Source organism: Scomber japonicus, chromosome 7 (genome assembly GCF_027409825.1).
Source record: "Scomber japonicus isolate fScoJap1 chromosome 7, fScoJap1.pri, whole genome shotgun sequence".
Lineage (NCBI taxonomy): Eukaryota > Metazoa > Chordata > Actinopteri > Scombriformes > Scombridae > Scomber > Scomber japonicus.
Window position 1 is genome coordinate 26574381 of NC_070584.1, and position 21738 is coordinate 26596118.

At 40.3% G+C, this 21738-nt stretch overlaps 2 protein-coding genes across 4 annotated transcripts in view; one reads left to right on the plus strand and one right to left on the minus strand.

The window, feature by feature from the left end:
* Positions 1-2645: 2645 nt before the first annotated feature.
* On the plus strand, positions 2646-5410 carry ccn1 (cellular communication network factor 1). Its single transcript, XM_053322801.1, has 5 exons — positions 2646-2866; positions 3078-3312; positions 3634-3978; positions 4094-4296; positions 4411-5410. The coding sequence occupies exons 1-5, from the start codon at positions 2819-2821 to the stop codon at positions 4711-4713; spliced, it is 1134 nt and encodes a 377-aa protein (XP_053178776.1). The 5' UTR covers positions 2646-2818; the 3' UTR covers positions 4714-5410.
* Positions 5411-13705: 8295 nt separating this feature from the next.
* znhit6 (zinc finger HIT-type containing 6) overlaps positions 13706-21738 on the minus strand; it is a 33525-nt gene continuing 25492 nt past the window's right edge. For 2 of the 3 annotated variants that reach the window (XM_053322797.1, XM_053322799.1), the window contains 2 exons: positions 17345-17469; positions 13706-14506 (listed from right to left, as the gene is read on the minus strand). In XM_053322797.1, the coding sequence (XP_053178772.1) occupies positions 13992-14506; positions 17345-17469 (640 nt within the window). In that variant the 3' untranslated portion in view covers positions 13706-13991. The remainder of the gene's footprint in view (positions 14507-17344; positions 17470-21738) is intronic. The other variant, XM_053322798.1, reaches the window with a different exon arrangement.

The window sequence follows — 21738 nt, forward strand, 5'->3', positions numbered from 1 at the left end:
ACTTGAGTGCCAAATTCCCTCTTTTTCTTACGATCCTTCCACTGCAGCTGAACAGGAAAACACTGTCCATAGAGGCTCAAAGATGGAATTTTTGACTGAATAGACTGTAACTGTAAGATATTCACTTTATTTGACTAACTCAGACAGCTGAGGTCTCATATTAACTTCAAATAAACTTTGGAATACATTTTTGCTCAAAACTCAAAACTGGACTAGATGTTGTCCCACATTACTTACATTATAGAAGGAATGATCACAGCAAGCAAAAAGCTGTTTCAATGATCATATTATATGAGTACCAGACAAAAAATGAAATATTGTGAACTTATCTTTTATAAACATATCAAAATAAGAGTAGGGCATCCTGACCTTTATTTCCTTGTATGGATAAAGCTCCAAAAATACTTTCCATGATTCTGCAGCAGCTCTTGTAAAACCATCCCTGCTTAGTAAATGCTCAAGTCTTTCAAACTGGGATAATGCTGATGACATCAGTTAGAGAAGCAACATTCACACAGTAGACATTTCACAAGTGTTTTCACAGACTTCATAGTTATAATAGGTAAGCAGATCTTGATGTGTAAACACACATTAAGACACAGTAGGCACACACATTTTCAGATTACAGTCTGGAAATACAAACAAGAGAGCAATGCCCATGTGCTCACACAGACACACCCCCTGTCCAAATATGCCGCGCGCACTCAGACAGGCACACCTCCAATTTAAATACTCACACAAATACAGGCTTTATGGATCTGTTATATATGCAATCATATGAATATTCTATTTGAAGTGATTCCTGGCATCTGGGTATTGATCATTCTTTAAGAAAACATGCACAAGCGTATCCTTTACACATCACCATCTAGTGTCTCGAACTGGAAGTATGAAAATATGCTCATAAAATCACAACCTAAGCCCAGACAGTCCGGCGGGGATAAACTTAAAAACTACTTTCTACTAGTCTTAAGTGTCCAATGTCACCCTGCGGTCCACCTCGGGTACACAGCGACCCAGAAAAAAATATTAAAGTATTTCTACCAGAATTTACACTTTTAAGAGTTAATTTCAACTATGTTTTATTCTCGTATTAAGGGTGCGGTGATGATTCAGTTTTTGTAGTTAAACGCTGATTCACAACCCGTCAAAGTTAACTAGAAAACAGCCAGCAAGAATAAACTGACAAACAAAAGATGCATAAACTCACCGGAGAGGCTCTTCAGCCGCCTTGACATTGTTCTACACATGAGGTTACGGGGGAGAGGTGATGGTTAAATGTCCGATCCTCATAAACACAAATAAACTCTCTGCCCTCATGCAAAGTGTCCTCTTTGGAATCTGCCAGCCGTTCGTGGCAATAATAATGGTTTATGTTGCGTCTTTACGCACTTCGTTTCCGTCTGGTGAGAGTTTTCATCGATCGGAATAATTTGAAAACTTCGGTGGACTTATTGAGACCCCTGATGTAAAAAGTAGACAAAGACCAAGTATTTGTCTCCCCCCACCAACACCACCAACACCACAACATCTCTTGTGGAAAATTGGATCACTTTACCTACAACGGGACCCACTTTTTCCCCCCGAAACGTGATGGACAGATTGCGTGAAAATGTTCAATTGCCTCAAGGAATGAATTCTAAGGAATTTCCCTGCATGAAGAACATATTTAACAAGCCTTTAAGCTGTCAGGAATGCTTTGTGGTCTGCTGGCCAAAGGGAGAGAAATATGTTAATAATGTAGGCTACTGCCATACCAAATATGGCAATATTGTTACGTCTGAGCTCTGGTGAGCATCTGGAAACACTTAGTTCCTCTGAATAAAGGCACTGGAGAGCCAGAAATAGACGCTGTTAAACGTATTTCTGCCCACACCTTTAAGACAGAGAAAAACCTACAGCTATTTTAAATGTGGTTACTGCAACATGCTATAAAAGTGTATATAACAAAGTGCTTTAATCAGCAAAAGCATAACTGACACAGAAACAAATAGCACTCTAACATTCATACACTATAAATGACAATGAAATAGGTAACTTTTAATGCTTTTTTGGCATGTTTTCTACACCCTGGACTATTAATATAAATATTATGTGCATTTTCTTTTATGATGGGCCTATTTTAAATCACAGGGTAGCAATTTTGCGTAAAACGATTAGTCTACTTCAATATAAAACTCAAGAGCTGTAAATTTGAATAAACAAGTCAAATAAAAATATTTAGTCATTTCTTTCATTTTTTTGACATAAAGAAAACAGGAGAAAAGTCAACACAGAAAAAAAGTAGCAAAAAGCAGCTAAACTCCTCGCCTCCACAAAAAAGTCAATTGAACTTGGGTTGATAGATGTGAGAAGCGAGCAGAGGAAGAAAATGAAAGGGGGATAAACAAGAAGGGAAAAATGTGAGACGGAAAAGTGTGTTCAGATGGGATCCAGGGGGGAAAAATCCATTTTAGAGAGAAAAAAAGAGAAAGGTTTAGACAGGGTGGAGCTTAGGTCTTGGATGGAAAATGCGCCGAGAAACATTCCTGGAATAGTTTGGGAACAGTTCAGCAGGCAGCCCAGGGACTACGTCAACTTCCCACTACGGTATAAAAGTCAGGAGGTGGCCGGACCTCAGCAGACTGCAACCGCTTTATCGAGAGCTTCATCTACTCTAAAGGAGCCTCTAACACTAGAGACTACCAGCAAACAAATCAAGAGAGACAAACGACTGAGCGAGGGAATACCTAAGGACTCCTCCGAAGACAGACTTTATCAACCTTTCATAAACTGGGAACAGGATTCCTCTTGAACACGCACAAGAAATTTATCCAAGATGCTGATGCTTACTGTTGTCGTTACCTTCCTTGGAAGCCTCCATTTGGTGAGTTATTTCTCTATATTATCTTTCTGTAAGGGAAAAGTTTCAGCATGGTGTTATAATGATCTGTTGTTGGCCTATGGAGAGAAAACTGAACAAATCATTTGATAACTGGTTGAAATAGTGAGAGGTTTTCTAGTTGTGAGATAGTCTGTTTGGCGTGATTTTGAACGTTTCAGTCTTTATAATAAAGGATTTGTTGTTGGCTGTACAGGTCTTCTCCGCCGCCGCCTCCTCCTCTTGCCCCTCCATGTGTGATTGTCCGCTTGAGATGCCCAAGTGCGCACCCGGCGTGAGCGTCGTCCTGGACGGCTGCGGCTGCTGCAAAGTTTGCGCCAGGCAGCTGAACGAGGACTGTAGCCTGACCGAGCCTTGTGACCACACTAAAGGGCTGGAGTGTAACTTTGGGGCCAGCTTTGCTGCTGCTACTACTCGTGGCATCTGCCGAGGTATGTATGAAACTCCAATCCAGATGTGCATGCTTCTCAGTCTGAAGTAGTTTTTTGTTCTTAAATAAGGGGGATTTTATTTAGGAGTATGGGGACCTGTGTGATTTCAACGCTGTGGAATGCAGATAGGAGGAAACTTAGACTAAACCTCAAAGCACAGACAGCCCACTGTAGAGGGACAGAGACTCCTCAGGCAGCCTGAAGAATTTCACAGTTTAACTGATCCTTATCTGGCAGCCATGTGATGTCTTCAGCAGAAGTCTCTGAGCAGAGCAGGAAAGAATAACATTCCTTTCCTCCTGTTTTTTCTCCCTTCTGCAGCCAAGTCAGAGGGCAGACCATGCGAGTACAACAGCAGGATCTACCAGAACGGAGAGAGCTTCCAGCCCAACTGTAAACACCAGTGCACATGCATCGATGGGGCAGTAGGATGTGTCCCACTGTGCCCGCAGGAGCTCTCCCTGCCCAACCTTGGTTGTGCCAACCCCAGACTGGTCAAGGTAGCAGGCCAGTGCTGCGAAGAGTGGGTGTGTGATGATGGCAAGGACACAGACATCCTGGAGAAGATCTTTGGGAAAGACACAATGACTGATGAGTTGGAAAGAGACCTGACCAACAGGAACGAGCTCATTGAAATTGTCAAGGGAGGACTCAAATCTTTACCTGGTAAGTCTTTCATTCCGGAAGTTAATTGTTTCTTTCTGGATATCAACATGGAATTAAAATATGTAAGATTTTAAGTTGCTAATATTTTCTTTTTATCTTTTTCTTTTAATAACAGCATTCAGACCACAGCCTGAGGTCCACATGTTTGACACTCAGAAGTGTATCGTCCAAACCACACCCTGGTCCCAGTGCTCCAAGAGCTGTGGAACAGGCATCTCCACCAGAGTCACCAACAACAACAGTGAATGCAAACTGGTCAAAGAGACAAGAATCTGTGAAGTTCGACCTTGCACCCAGTCACCTTACTCCAGTCTTAAGGTAAGCTTGAGCTACCATAACTGAATGTGATGGATGCATGCAAGATACTGAAAATACATCCCTGCTGGCTCTGAGTGCATGACTGATGGTCCTTCTCTATTCATTTCTCTACAGAAAGGAAAGAAGTGCAGCAGAACCAAGAAATCAAGCCAGCCAGTGAAGTTTACCTATGCTGGCTGCTCCAGTCTGAAGAAGTACAGGCCCAAGTACTGCGGAGCCTGCGTGGATGGACGCTGCTGCAGCCCTCATGACACCAGAACCATCCGTGTCAAGTTCCGCTGCGAGGATGGCGAGACCTTCAACAAGAACATCATGATGATTGAGTCCTGCAAGTGCACCTATAACTGTCCACATGCCAACGAAGCCTCCTACCCCTTCTACCGCCTCTCCAACGATATCCACAAGTTCAGAGACTGATTGGTGAAGAAGATGCCAACCCCTAAGCCAGAGAGATCAGCAGTAACAATGGCAGTCCAGATTAATGCAGGGGTGTAAAAAGACCACCAATCAACTACCAGCTTCTTGTTGTAACTAGATTCCCAAGGAATTGTGGGCTTACATCATGAGGACTTTATGAAGTGCACTGTTTGCTGTGACTACATCAGCATTCTTAACTATGAACTGCTTCGTATTAATGGAGCATCCAAAGTAGCTTCGTTATGGAGCAAGATGTAATTAATATTTGTACATTTATGTTAGTCGCTGATATCAATTCACTGTGTATATTTTGATCCTTAACATCAGACATGACCCAGACTGTAGACTTGTGTGTGTATATGTACATATGCACATGCGCAACTTCAATTAGCATACCATCCTGTATCTTAAGAACAAGACACCGAAATGTCACCTTTCGACTTGTTTAACAAGTGTTTGGTTTCTTTCCCTCCTGACGTGGGCATTACTGTTCATGTTTTGTGGCAGCTATTGAACTCCCTTCATGAAAAAGACAAAGCGAAACATGTCAAAAGGATGAATGAATGTTTTTATTATTGTTATTAATATTATTTATCAAAAATGTAGCTACTTTATTTGGATATTATGTGTCATACTGGAATAAATTGTAAAATGATTTAATTTTATATGCTACAAATAAAACTGATTTATTTATGAAATATGACACTGCCTGAGATCACTATGTTCAACCTGCACTCAAAGTACAATGCTCACATGCACACAGCTGGGGGAAGTTATTTTAAGTCACTATTTCCAGTGAAAATCCTCCTGTTATATCATTCTGTAGACCCAACAGATTCTCAGACAGACACTGAGCAGGGTCAGTCTACTCTTATATAACACAACCTTGGAGGCTCTCTCCTGACTTTCTGTGCTTTGGAATGCCATTCTGAAGCGAGCTAGCTTTCTTTTATTTGATCTGGCTAAGCCATACACTTGACTGATTCTGAGAGGGGAAAAAAAGATTAAGTCCACGAGTAGCAATGAGTATGGGAGTATGCCAAGAATCTTAAGTGCTGCTCTGAATGGGCTGGGATTAGACACCATGCAAGAAGGACAAAGACTATTATTGTACACAATGGGCTGTATACAAAGAATGCATTCCTGGGTACGTTTTTTTTTCACACAGCAGAATATCACTACCAAATTGACCTAATTCATTAGCAGTTGTCTTTAAAAGTGAATTAGCTGCATTGGCCTCTACTGGCTCTTAAACTGCAGGGGTCTGCTGAAAAGTTGTAAACAGCCCTGCGAAGTAGGGAGGCTTAAGTCTCCCTTTAAGGTTTCAGTTTAACAGGCATTTAGAGATACTATTATGATGTAGAAATAGGGCAAGGGCAGGAAACAGGGGTAACATGGTTGCTCATGTGGTCATAGAAACTTCAAGCTCTGTTTTCCAGCTACTGAAACAGTGTTGCTACTGTCACATAAACACCACTTGACTCCCACTTTGGCGTTTTCATTCTGCATGTTTACCTGAGCTCAGATTAGTTCTGTGTGCTTGTGGCTGTTAGTGTTATGACCCTAAAGTTAAAAAAAAACACTATAATATTACATTTATAATTAAAGAACAACAAGTACCAGTCTAAATGGATAGAGTATACCCATGTGTTGTTCTTTTATGTAAGCCACAGGGCCTGATGGCAAAGGTTTGCACCTGGTGCAAAATACCTACAGTATGGTTTGAACTGGGGTAGTGAGAGCAGAGCTCAGGGGCAACGACAGGGAAGGGTTTCTTTTTTGATCCAGGTAGAGGGAGCGGCTCAGGAATGCAGCAGTGGCTCAGAAAGCAGACATCCTGATGGGCGGCAGATGTTGGAAAATATTTCAGAGCAACATGTTCACTTTAGCTAAGAAGATTTTCCAAATATACACAAACACTCCCGAGTACTCACTTGTATCCACAAAGGGCATTTTAACTCGTCACAAACAACTACAAAAATGTGTGTATCTTAATCTACATAGCACTCCTGCACAATTTTCCTGTATGGCTGCTGGAAATAAGTCTTAATCGAGTGCATTTAATAAGAGGTTGAGCAGGACACGCTGCCTTTGATTGAGCTGCATACCGCACAGGATGTGCCCACTGAGGTTTTACAGATTGCTCACATGAAAGGCTTCTGAGGTTTACCTAATCACAAAGATGTGTGGCTGCCCCTCGCAGCCATGACTTACAGTCAAAACACTTTCTGGGAGTCCTGTTTTTGCTCTTTCTCTTTCTGTTGCTTCCTGAAGAAGAAAATTTCCATCTCGGTTCTTTATAGTTTGGAAAGTGCCAAGCAATCAGGCTGTCATTTGTCTTGTTAACACAATGCAGCTAACTTGGTTATGTAATGGTATTTGTATGTTATGTGAGCAGTCCTTTCGGTCATCCGTAGCATTCCTTTATAATGTACAGACAAGCACAGTAGCGAGGTTCAAAATCCTTCAGTCTTTACTGTCTTGGAGATCCCAAAGATCATTTATTGTGAGAAATAAATTATGGTGTCTCTGCCAACAGTGCACAAACCTGTAAAAAGTATCGCTCTCAGACACACAGACAAACTCACATACAGGCGCCCCAGCAATTAAATCACTCAGTGACTACATCATTCCCTGAACCCAGAATGTGTTTATATGACAAAGACATTAGCATTAAAGCTTCATCAAGCACTACGTAATGCTGTGCAACCAGAAGCTAACAGATTCGGGAGAGGCCATTACAGCATGCTGGAAGCTGCTGAGCACTGATGTCAGCTATTTTACAGCCCCCTTGTCTATAACCTCAGGTTAATATTCACTGTTATAAGGAACCCAAGGGCAAGAAGCAAGGAGGGTTAGAGGCTGGCCACCAAGTACACATGCAGAATCAACCTCTTGTTTTAAAAAGCACCATCTGCTGGACAAAATAGGAAAAAGCATTCTGTATGATTTTTAGTAGGCTGACTCACCTGATGACACCTGCACTTGCCTCATCGCTATAAAATATGCAGCTGAAATTTACATATTTCAAATACTATTTTAATTTATGTATTGGCACATTACATTTTAAATTTTTCACTGTAAAAAGCGATGTAAAACACATCCATGTGCCAAAACCTGACAGGGTGTGGGACCCTCGTGTTGTAATCCACATTAACTCTCTCTCTCTCACACACACACACACACACACACACACACACACACACACACACACACACACACACACACACACGGGTAGTGAAAGTGATGCAAGTCTTCTGACACACCCATCAGATTCCCATCTGCAATTACATAAGAATAACTGATGAGCAGGCTTAAGGGAAAATCAGAGTCAATTCCCTCCCAGGCTGTTGGATTGTTCTGTCTGTCCCCTGAAGGCCGCTGGCTACTGGAGTGATTATTTGCTCAAACAAGCTGAGCATTGATGGGAGAGGCAGCATTAAGTCTTTGGGCGTCTTGCGTCTCAGACCAATGGAGACAATGCTGGACTGAATAATCTCCAAGGGGGCATTTACCGTCAACAGCTGAGCTAATGTTAGCATTTGCTGTTCATGATATTGTTTGACATGGGTAGACTTATGAAGCCAGATAATCAAAAGCTGTATATTTGCCTTCATTTCCCTTTTAAATGCTAAAACGATTTAACACAGTTCGTCAATTTAAAAAAAAACAATTATAAATGGTTAATCATGGATACAAAATGCAGAACATAAATAATAAACAATAAATACAGAGATGGTATTGAATGCCATTTCTCTCCGTTTATTGGTTTTGCATTTCATGCTAGAGTATTTTCTTTGTCAATTACAGTGATTGAAATGAAAGCAATGATTACTAAAAGTATAAAGAAAAACATAAACATTTAAATGTGCTTTTTTATTTGTTTTATCAGAAGACTGTAAACATTAAATTCCAGGCAACATTACATAAAGAGTCTAGTGAATAGTTGTATAGTAAGTGAATTCTTAGTCAAGTTTGACTTTAGTATTTTCTGTATGTAACTTCAGCCTGACGTCAACCTCGTCCTATATTTTTATAATATATAATTTATAATGCCTTATTCATAACTAAAATCCATTTTCAGCCGCTACATTTTCACTGTTTCAGATGCAGAATAACTCAGACTGCCTCACCCAACATTGTTTCACCTGTAGACACTCAGCTGATAAAATTAATAACTGAGGTTTATTAACATGAGCAGAATCTAAAAAACAGACTTTCGTGAACACTTATTTTCAACAGTAAGAGTTATAACCTTTAATGATCCTGAGAAAACAGACTAAACTCTTTTGTGGTTGGCATTTAAATGTGCTTTGAAGACCTGAGCAGTGGTGGACTTTAGGACTTTGCTGATGTTCCTATGGAACATTAAGTGACAAGAGTGATGCATTTTCCTACTCCTTTCTTCTCCCTCATGCTGGGTAATTGCAGCCTGGTTTCCACTATTGTGAAAGAATAATGGCTTGTAAGACCTTAGTAATTATATTGCCACCCACTTTCCCCAGTAACACCATTTTTGATTTATTTTGCATCTTTTGATCTTTGGAGCCAGCTATGGTTGTGTCGTGGAAATGTAGCTTAGGAGTGGCAGCTATGAGACTTGGATTCATGCACTAAAAAAAATCCCTCCTCCCCTTGTCTCCAACTTCAATTAGTTAACACACAAAGAAAAAAACATACATTTAAGTAAAGAAACACATGCACTCACATAGCAAGTGTGGCCTAACATTTTGCAGTCCTCATGCCAGAGTCAGTCGATAAAAACTGCAGTGTTAAGTTTTCAACACACAACCAAGCATTCTGAATATCATATCCCACATCAGAAAGGATATATACTGTAATTCCTTTCAACATATTCTAGGCTTGCCCAGAAAGTCTTCCCAATTGGATGTATCAAGAATACTTTGACAGATATCTGTTCAAGAGGCATCAAGCTCAGATGATTGTGATACCTCAACTGGCTTCTTTCAATGCAAATGAAGGTATGCCCAGAAGGAACATTGTTTCAGCTGCTTGTATCTGCAACTTTATTCTCTGAGTCACTAATCCAAGTTCATCACCATAAATGACAGAGCCCTACTGATGACAAACCTGCACCAATACGCCTGTTGATCTCATGGATACTTAAACTACTTCTCATGGGGCAGCAACTTGGACACTTGACAGCACTGAATATCATCCCAGCTGCTTCATACTCGACTGCACACCACCCCAGGACATGATCAGACACACCAACTATTCCTAAAAAGCATCATCATAGACAAACAGACTGATTTGACTACGAAGTGAATCATCACCAGCCGTCAATCATCTTGGACCTACAATTTTTTGGAACAATCAACTTGAACATGGATAATGGACAGTTCATGGCATAAAAATCCACTAGCGAAACCTCTTACATAGCTAAGAGGATTACTACACAGGGACTCCAAGAAGGTTGTATACTTCAAAATCTTGATTGACACCTTCTTTCGTGTGACACACAATGAGACAGAGGTGATGCTATCGTTCCCTGCATCATGAATCACTGCTTCATGCTAATGAGTATATCCAGAAACAAAGACAGTCCAGCACCTATCAAGCAGTTTGGTGTTAGAGCTGGTGCTGTGTATAGGGGGAAACTCAGATATATCTAGTTTGTATGCTTGAATGTCACACTACTGCATCTCCCACTGCTTACTATCAGCGAGCTGATATTCCACATCCAAAGACACAATTTTTAAATCTGTAAAAGCCCCTGCTTTCCCTTGCTGCTTTCCCTTGGCACTCTGACTAATCCCTACAGGTAGTGGTCCAGTTGTCAGGTATTTGCCTCAGGGCACCCCTACCAGGCCTGGTTCCAAGCACTGGTCCTGGTATCCCCGATGTTGCACAGTAACTCTTCCCAAAAACGATGATCATTTAGAACTTTGAATCACACCTATTGAGGCCCCTCATCCGTGACTGGCTTGCTTTAGGAGACCCTACCAGCAGCTATTGACAACACGGCTCCCATGGTCACAAGGAAACATAAACTCGACCATGATAAGGTGGCAAGAAGTCTGCATTATTATTTCAACCAGATGCTGTTCTCCATGAAATGATCAGGTATGTAGCTGGGGAGTGAGAGTTGAGAACAGACTTGAGAATAAGGACCATTTGTTACTCCCTTTTTTACCTCGCATACCAATAAACTGTTGTGTATTTGAAAATTATTTGGTGAGGTCTGCATTAAATTAGCACAAAGTTGCTTAACTAATATAGCAGAGAGGAAACATAGTCAGGACATTTCATCAGGCAACAGCACGTGCCAAAAACAAAACTATTTCACCATGATAACTTGAGACTGATGATAAAACACAGACAATGAACAGGTCCTCTGAGTTTGGACTGACAGATTGACACGAGACAGACAAAAAGGGAGCAAGTGAATCACTTCCTTTAAACAACTTACTGGGGATCAGTCTCCGAGGTGACTGCAGTGACAACATTACTGGTCTGTTTGTGTTGAAGTGTGACTGTGACGTTTGTTTATCCTTAATGCAGGACGACTTCAATCATGTGAAAGCTCTGGAGCCTTCGGCCTCAATCTGTCCTCAAGGATGATTTAATAACTTAGCGATACTCGTGCAGTGTACAAATTGCACCGCAGTCCTCCCACATAAGGCTTAATTTTGCATCCGAGTTCCACATTGTGGGATTGAATTTATGAGGGAAACATTTGGGAAAATCCCAAAAAACTTATGCTGTGCATCATGCCAAGGTAATGTTTTTGTTGACCATGGATAACCTGTACATAATAACTGTTCAGGTTGTATAACTGTGAGCTCAATAATTAACAGGCAATAGAAAACCACTATGGTGGAGTGTTCCAAAGCGTCACAGAACAGCGTTTATTTTTAGGACACGCAGATGGCCTGATTTAGTGGTACTTATCTAAGCTTGGAACAGTGAGGTAAGCGAAAAATCAGTTCAATGTCAATTCAAAATGTGAAATATGCATGCAAAATTGTATACTTGGTTGCAGATGAAGAGTGTTTGATTTTGAACAAAATGTTTTTCATGCATTTTGGAGATTCTACTTGATAAATTATTCTTAGTGTGCCTAATGACAACCACTCCCGTGTGTCATGAGAAAATGGATGACATCAGACTCTGGAGACTTGATTTTGTGCTTCAATACCTGCATTTCCTGATACAGAGCTCTGCCAACATTGGCCAGATTCTGGATAAGGCCACCACAGCAGAGCTATGTCCCAAAGTCTCATAAAAACCAGCTCTGCACGCAGTACAATTGAGCCCTGCCCACCAAATCAAGACTAATTAAGTGCAAACCAACTTCAGAAGTTTCAATGGGCAATTTAGTTAAATTGGAGGCATTATTTCCAATGCCTGTGTTCTCCACAGACTAAAAACAGCTCAGAATTACTTTTAACAGCAAACAGAAACAAAAGCACTGCTTTCGTGTGGTCACAATGAGTGACTTTATTGAGATAGAAAATTAAGCGAACTGCTAAAATAAAATGGACTGTAATTCAACACAGGCAAAGCAATACCAAAAGAAAGAACACATAGGGTTACTACTGCTTTCATCCACTCAGTGATAGGTTGTGGCATTTTCTATGCAGTGCATGATAGTCTGCTGAAAACGCAGACGCAGTACTTTATCAAAGTACTGCATCATGCAGTCTGCATGTGTTTGACTCCAATCCAAATGTAAGACTGTTCTAATTGCCAACATTAGTAATACAGTCACCACTGGATTTGGAACATAATAGAGATATCACAATAAGAGGCTGAAGAAGATGTCATCCTCTTGGCATGTAGAAGAAAGGTGGAGATTTTTTTGTGTAGAGATTGTATATTTGAAAAGTCCCAAGAAAAAGCTGCAACAAAGATCTCTGCAACAAAAACTAACCCATGCTTTTGGCTGATGATGTTTGTTCAGCAAACTATGTATTTTAATCAGGTCCCAGTGGGAATTATGAACAAAACATATGAGAAAATTTGAACATTGGCATTAAAATTGCATTACCATTCAGGACAAGGAATTGGGGGTCTCTGGTCCCTCAGTTCTCCATTGTAGAGGGATGCGCAGTCAGATGTGAGATCATTGCCCTTGACGGCAAAAGGGTGGAAAATGCGTCATCACAGGCCAGACATCAAAGAAAGCCGATCCATAGGGGTTAACATCCAAAAGAGGTTAGCATGGGTTATAAAAACACATCTATAAACACTGGCCCCACCAATGGGCTACACTGTCAGTTATTACTGGCACTCCGCTGTCGTAATAAACTAACATTAGGTAAGAATGGGGTATGGAGAGACACCACATGCAAAAGTAAATTAACAGAGGGAGACACCCCGAGAGATGTCAGGAAAATGAGCATGTCAACATTAACTTTTATTAGCTGATGGAAAATGAGACTAATGGTCTTACTGTTGCTTCACAGAACAGAGAAATGTGTTGAACTTGAAAGGTGATGTAGGCACAGCGTGGGAGTGCACACTCTTAGTTTTCAATTAAAGCGAATGGTCAACAGAAGCACACTAACACAAGGATACGTTCTTGAGTGTAACCTGTATTGACAGACTGGATTTTGTTCATACACAAACTATTTACTGACAATCTGACCTCAAGGTAATGCATCAGGTGCTTTTGATCTAATTAAATGATTGTCACAGTTTGCCTTACTGTAATGGAATTGCATATGGTCAAAATTAATTTTGATCTGATAGCTTTAAAGACGATCTTGGCCTTGGGAAAACCAGTTGATAAAAAAATATAACCTTAATTAGCAGATCATGTGAAATATCAAAAGATCCAGGATAGCTAATGGATGGGCTTTGAGGTGAGATGGTTTAACTGCTATTTCTGAGGTCAGGTATGTGCTATAAAACCTAAGCCTTCAATGCTAATTATTAAAAAAGAATTATAATTGATGTCTTACAAGTCTCACTGCCTACCTCTAATGTGCAGTTACAGAACACAAATACAAAAAGATTTCCAAAAATGTCTTTATTTAAGAAAGCATGATTACACAGGCAGATTAAACCTAAATTTATCATTGAAGTGATTTTGTGTATATACAATGATACCGTTCTTAAAATAATCTGTATAAAAATATTGAAAAACAAAAGGGGAAAAAATGTTGGGTTGCATTGATTACTGGCAAAAGACTGTCAATTTCCTGTCAGATATGTCTGCCCCCACACTCATCTCAACCTGGACATCTGCAAAATCTACTTTATCATTCCAATCCATAGCTGCCAGTAGTGTTAGCTGACTCATTTTCATCTCAACAGAGGTGGGAAGGAACACTCCCCGATTCTTTTAAAGCATCCTCCTTAGTCACACTTATCTCAGCACTCTCACTGACAGCTCTATTTTCATCAGTACTACCAGTAATATCCTTGTTTATACATTGATCCCTGCTGCTGTCACTATGTTTATTATTACTATCATCGACAACTTTATCCCCACTGTCTGCTAGCTCATCTTCAGTAAAGTCCATGTCATCAGCAGGGCTTTTGGCACCATCACAGCCCTTATTACGTGAGTTATTCTGTACAGTATTTCCTTTCACCTCCTCTTCATCACTACTGTCGGTGAGCTCTCCCTCCTCCAGCTCTTCCTTCCCTGCTTCTTTCTTTGCCTTTTTCTCCTGTGGGGGCTCAGTTTCAGGACTGGTCTCTGAGGTTCCTGTCCAGATGTCGGTTCCTCCTGGGATGCGAGACCCTGATGGTGAAACTTGGGTCGGATCCATCCCTTCACTCTGTCTTGCAAAACTTTTGCAGGCTGACGCAGGTTCAGCTGAAATAATATGACCCCATTTGTATATAAAAAGCATGATTAAACATAGCTGTTGCAACAGCAGCATTTTTACATGTCAAAACGTATACACAAGCGATCAGAGTGATCAGTTAGTACGTGCAGAGCATTGGTATGAGCACAGCTGGGGTCATGTGTTAATAGAAATGCTGAGAAAGAGAAGGACAGTGCCGACAGTTTGGGAATGATGACACTATGTTTTGGCTCCATGCTTGTTTTCAGGATGAGGCAGCATGCCCAGCAATTAATGCAGTTGTGCAATAAAGTAGGGTGGACGTGTGAAAGAAAGTCTGTGGAACGATTGTAAAATGATAATTGTGAATTATATGCAATTACTCTCCAACATGATCCTTCCACAGTCTGGTGAATTATAAAATGCATTCGATGATGTGCATGAAGCCATTTGTGTAAAATTCACTTTAAACCTCAGACACGTTGGCCAACACATTTTCGCCTGTGTCTTAAAAAATGATTATCTAACTCAGTCTGTAATATAAAAGATTAATGTAATTCAGCTTTTCTTCTCTGCGCTGTAACACAAGACACAATTAAAAAGCTTTGCCTGCCTCCCATCAACCATTTATCTGTGCCACGGACCATTACTTACAATTTAAAAGGCCCCACAATTGTGGTTTTGTCCATATAATTTTAGGAGTTCATTGAGATATAGTATCAGTCAAAATTTTTAACAAACTTTCTCATTCAAGCCACTTTGAAAATGTGTCCAAACTTTTGACTGGTGCTATATAAAACCAAGGAGTTTGAATTATAGATATGCTGAGTATATGTGCATTCTCAACATTAGATAAAATATATAGGCCTGCTTTACAAGTGCAACAATTAGTCAATTAAGTTAAGTAGTCAACAAACATAAAATGAATGGGCACCTATTTTGATGCCTGATTTTTAACCCTATCCTGTTTTGCCTAACAAAATGCCAAAATTATCTGTTTCCAAAATATGTAGTGATTACTTAGTCTTCTTTTACAGTAAACTGAATATCTTTAGGTTGTGGATTGATGGTTGGGACAAAACAAGCCTTTAATTATGTTACCTTGCTTGAGGAAGCAGTGACTGACATTTTTCACCATATTTTGACATTTTATAGACCGAATGACGAACCAGTGAATCAAGAAAATAATAATTCATTGATAATGAAGTAATCGTTTTTAAGTCTATCCTGTTTACTGATTATGAACAGGATCAGAAAATGTTTACAAACTTGGATTTAGTGTTTGTCTTTCATAAAAAAACACTGTATGTCCCCTTCTGTTTTCACAGAAACACTTATTCCATTTCACTAGCCATGAGTAATAAAGTCAGTGGTGAGACTCTGCCTGACACACTGTAGTGTAACTTTCCTCCCACCAGGACAAACACCTCTGTGGTCAGACCCTTGTCTGCCAGGGATTTGGGTCAGACTGTCTTCACTGTAGGTTAACCCTGACCTTTTTCCAAACAGTAGAATACTGTGGGTTTTGGTTTGGCTACACCGAGCAAACCAAATGTCCTGAAAGCCTGCGCTTACCTCAGTGCAAACACTCAGATGCGTATTCCATCATGAGACATCTATAAACAATGCTATAACAGAGGATTCAAAATGTGTAACTTTGTGTTTACATTTTGTCCATGAGCTAATCCTTTCTTTCTTGTAGTGGACAGATCATCTACAAAAGGGTGACAACATTTGGATCTTAAACTTGTTCTGTTAAGTGTGACATAAAAAGGTAATTTCACAGTATGAGTCACACAACAGCAAGGTTAAAATGTTATCAGACACATGCTGGCTCAGAGTCAGTGAGGCCATAAATGTAGTTGAACCAGGATACTGATTGACTGCATGCTGCGTGTTTGGAGCACTGCTAAGCCCTGGATGCTACTTTATCCTAGACACTGGACATGCCGCTGCCACGATATCCGATTGCTTGTTATCACGTCCTGCCCAGCTTCCCAGGCCATGGCATGTGAAATTATCAGGATGTTTCTATGACTAACATTATAACAAAATAGCGTGGCACCAAGGCCTTATCACTGAAAACACACATATACACACACACACACACACACACATATACACACACACACACACACACACACACAAACTAAAATTACCTCATTTGTCATTCAGCCTGTCTGGGGCTGACAGTATAATGATACTGGATTACCGTGGTCTTTTGTGACTGTGCTAACACTTCTGAGATATATTCAGTTTGACCACACTGTGCATATATATAGAGGAACAAATAGCTGCATGCTTTTTCATGATAAGCAGTCCTACTTCAACAAGTTTGACACCTCTTGGCTCTAAACACCTGGCACTAGAGGAGACTGACAAAAAGGTGAGAAAAAGCACAAGACCTCCTGTTCTCCTGTTTTCTCATCTTCGGTCATTTCACAACTCATGAGGTCACTGTTCAACAGTAAGCCATGTTTGATCCTCTTTTTGGCCAAGGTTGCTGTTGAGGTTGAGCTGGTGTGTGTGATGCTCTGCAGAACATGCTCATTTCCGTTGGGGTAGCATGTTGCCATAGTGAAAAATAAGGGAACAGGCAGTTTTAAAGTCCCAGATGGAGAAACCAGGACATGATACAATGCTGCTGGAATCAGGGGAGTCCAAAGGGGTTGTGTTGGTTTTGACTCATGTCCTGTTTACTTACAGAAAACATGAGTGTTAAACTATAAGCAGTAAAGCGAAGCAAAGAGTCAAGCTAAATTTAGTATTTAGTGCATGTGCTGATAAAGCATCAGTGGGTTAGTTTTGCTCCAGGACAGGACATACATTTATCAGGTTTTTTAAAAGGTGCTGAAGTGTTTATTTACCTGGTCCTTTCAGTGGATAGTCCTTCCAATAATCTTTGAGGACAACATGCAGCACAGGATATTCAATCAGTGTTTTGTAGCTCAGATTGTCCCTCAGGCTCTTCTGAATGTCCAAATTGTGGTACCTATTTCAGGTAAAAAAATAAACAACAAAAAACACAAACAGGTGATTACCAGACAGACTCAATTGCAGCATGCTGGATAAATGATTTTATGTGGCACTCAGCACATCATTATTTGAGATATTTGGTCATTTCCAAGTTTTTAGGTGCAACAAAGAGAAAAAAAACAACAACCATTTGTAGTTGAAACCCTTTAACTAGTGACTGCGGCTCTTTATTTCCAGACGTCTGTGGCACGATGACAGCTGAGAAATCTTTTGAGGATTGATAGAGTTTTAAGTCATAGCTTGGCACGTTGAAGATCCCGCTTGGTGTTCATCTCAAGAGATGGAAAGTGACTTCACCAAGAATCCATAACATCTCTCAAAAGCACATGAAGTGGCTCTCTCCCCTCCTCTTGCCCTTTGTATGAGATGACATCAGTCTAGTCTTGTCTCTAAGTAGTCCTGTCATGCATTAGGGATGGTCGTAAATCACCAGACTAAATAGTTAACTGGATTCTCGGGGGACATGGCTCGCCTCTCCACTCCAACTGATTCAGAACCGTCAAGCTTAGGCTCTCACTGCCAAAATATTAAGCAATATACAGTGTAGTTTGGATGTATACAGTAAATGGCATCATCCCCACCAACTGTCAAACCCATGATAGAATAAGGGTTATTGAGTCATTGTTTGCTTTACTAAAATCACAAGGAGACCAAGACCTGCCCAAGAAGACACCCACTCCTCAAGCCAATCAAAGCACACTACTATAATGTGACATTTACAGATCTTTACTGGCGGGCCGACTTCCAAGAAGCCCTCCCTCCTGGAAGAGTCTTTTGTAGGTGGGATAAAATCATTTCACATTATCCCCACAAAATAAAACAGCAATATGTGTTAGCACTTCCTGGAGTGCAGGATCAAGGAAAGAAGTAATAGCTTGTGGGGTTTCAAAACACAAAGGTAATGCATTGCCACAGCACAACAAACGGCTGCAGGGACACAGAAATTGGCATATGGGTTTTAGGGTAAAAAAAAAAAAAAAAAGGCATGAAGGATGATGTGTCAAAGATGAAGCAGTGAAACTAGAAGACGAGCAGATTTTCCAGAAGGGCGGCATCCATTTGCACTTTGCATAACAGACAAGTACCGTTTCCATTTCCTTTGTTTTTATGTCAAGTTTGTAATAAATTAATTCTCATGGATGTTTTCTATTTAGTGGAATATACAAGTTAACCTAAAACACAAGTGTTTGTAAACAACAGCAGCAAAAGAGAGGTTGATGCCGGAGCAGATTGCAGCCCCCTGTGGTGTCGATGGGATTGTTAAATCTCCGGTCATTTCTAGAAAGCTGGGCGAAGAACACGCACACATCTGGTCTCTATATAATGTTCTAGTGAATGAACAGAGGGTAAGACTGATGTTCTCTCCACGGAGATTCCTATTGTTTCCCCCTGCACCGCTGAGACCAAGCAAGGAGATAGCAGATTAATGTGGAACAGCAACTGAAAAGATTTTTGATATTGAACAGTTATTATTGTGATAGCAGGTAGCAATGTTAAAAATACACAATGCAATATAGACAGTACATATATGTCTAAAAGTTAGTGTCTGCATTGTTTTATGATGACAATAAAAGGTAGATTATGGTTGTTTCAATAATGCATTGACATGTGTTTGTGATGTATGCACTGAGGATTCTGGTATTGGGCATGTAACCACCCTCTTTAGCTCTAAACACACCCACCCAGTAATAATATGTTAACATTTAGCTTGTTACCATTCCACGTTAGCATTAACCTCAAATTACAGCTGAGACTGACGGGAAATTACGGTAAACAGTTATGAAAACAATTTTTTAAATAAATAGAAATATTACCACAATACCACTGTGACACAGAACAATTACATAACATCTGCTGCCATGAATGCCATGCTATTTTAGTAAAAAATACCCAAGACTAGCCGAGCATTGCAGGAGAGCCATGAGGAAGCATCTGTTGCACAGAAACAAACTTGAATGTAGCTTAAGGGCAAGCTGAGGGAGAGCAGATCGACAGGCTCAGGAAGGCTAAGGAGAGGGTTTGCCACAAATATGTGAGAGAGAGCACAGCTTGGAAGGACAGAAACATCAGTGTTTTATGGTTTTAAAAAAAAACACAATGAACACACAGACTTCCTTTTTTGGCTGCAAGTGTAAAAACAGCATTTCTACTTCTGACTCGTCAACAGGCTGAGATGCTCTTTGGGGATTCGGCTGACTGAGAGGAAAAGAGGTAAGGGAAAGGAGGAAAGGGCATCCTCTGGATCTCAGGAGTGGAATTAATAAAAAATAAACATGAATAAAACAACACAAACAAACATCCAGAAGGGTGTGAATGCTTCTCTTGATGCACAGTCTGTATCCTTTCCAGTAAGAGGATGTTGACCAGTTACACAGCTATGTTTAGTTTAGCTCAAGAGCTTTTACTGGAGAGGGTTGATATTCCAGTAGACTTTCAATAACAAAAAACTTGCAGCCATAACTTTTGTGTTAAAAATGACCTGCAACGACTACCACAGGCAATGACTTCATAACATTAATAATATAGTTCAAAATTAGGGGTTTACCTCTAAGACTGCGTTATTCAAAAAAGAGGAGGCCCCTTTGTGGTTGCGTTGGTTTGACCTTGTTTGGGACCCCTGAAGAGGGATGTGACCTCAGACTGTGGGGGCCCCTCCTCTCATCAGAGCTATAGTCTTCCATGCTCATGTTATGTAACTGTACCAGTTAATGTAAGGTAATACCCCCCTTAGACAAGCATCCTAATTTTGCCCTACTTGCATTCATCCTCCCTCGATGTAATGTTGACAATAAACACTTACAAAGAAAACAGGCCCTTACTGTTTAACTCTTTTCTCAAAGCTATTAAGGTATGACAGGGAAACGTGACAGAGAGAGAAAGAGGGACAGAGAGGTAGAGAGATTTATGCTACTGAGTCACTCATTACTACAGACATGACAAGCCAAGCATCAAAACATCAAAACAGTGTTTTTTCCCAAACCTCTGATTTATGAGTGTGACTATATCAGACTAATAGCTGTTCAGTCATTTATGAAACATTTCTGAGAAAGACACTGATGCTGTTTTATGATGGATAACAATTACCATGAATCATTTATTACAATTTCTCAGCAGGAAATGCCTTTGGCTACATATCTTTCCACCTTGAAGCGACAATTTCTTGTGATGCCAACCCCCACAAGACCACTGACTCATCAGACAAAACAACAGGTGGCTACAATAAATTTGCCGAGCTGCAATACAGAGTAGAAACTAAACACTGAATTTGTTTTTTTCTACAGCTGTAACAAAGAATATTTTAAAGAAGGATTTTGTCAGTACAAACAAAATCATGACATGCTGACAGGCTCACATGATATTCTGATTGTCTGTGGACAAGTTTGCGGAAATATTTATATTCTATTAATTATATCGTTTTTCTTGGTTAGCACTTCTCCAGCAGTCTATAAAAACATCTTTTTGAGTGTGTTTGTGAAGTGGATTCTGCAGAACAGCTTGTGTTTTAACAGTGATGTATGTTTCCTTATGAAAACATGATGGCAAATGCTGACTGTTGCATGTTCTTCACCCTGGTTAGAGTAACCATGGCAATGTCCACACTGAGGGACATCACATACTCATCAGTAAATGTGAATTTGCAGTACCGAAAACATTTGCACTTAATCTGTGCTTGATGCCATTATAAAATACCTCAGCAAAGCTCCAATCAACATCAGTATCATAACTATATATTTAAAATGAATTACTATGGTCTTACAGCTGAGGGGCTTTTGTATCAAAGAGCTCAAGTAAGTAGCCACAATCCAGTGTAACTTGTTCTAGTAACAATGCAGGGCAAAATTATAATGAGAGGTATCACTAAACTTGTATTTCTTACACTATTACACATTGCAGATGTTATTTAGCACTGGGTTACTCCTATTGAAACTTAACACATGCTAAAATCATATAACATCTGCTCAGACATCCTGTTACACACATGCATGCACATATCACTGCTACCAAAGGAGAGGAATCTACACACAGCAGGGAAACTATTCATGTGTGAGAATGCCGAAAACCCCTGGTTGCATCCCTGCACCCTGGCTCAGGCTTACGTAACATTACGGAGGGGCATAAGTGTACCTTGTTTGTCTGCGGTGTGTAGGGCTGCCACTTAAATGTTGATCATTTGAATCATCAGCTGAGAGGAACCCAAAACTAATCATATTTTGTCAATTGAATC

What these genes read in the sequence shown, in the direction of transcription:
- ccn1 (XM_053322801.1), top strand. Translation starts at nt 2,819, where the DNA reads ATGCTGATGCTTACTGTTGTCGTTACCTTCCTTGGAAGCCTCCATTTG. An exon ending in AGGACTCAAATCTTTACCTG is followed by an intron (nt 3,979 to 4,093) that starts GTAAGTCTTTCA and finishes TTTTAATAACAG; the next exon opens with CATTCAGACCACAGCCTGAG. An exon ending in CACCTTACTCCAGTCTTAAG is followed by an intron (nt 4,297 to 4,410) that starts GTAAGCTTGAGC and finishes ATTTCTCTACAG; the next exon opens with AAAGGAAAGAAGTGCAGCAG.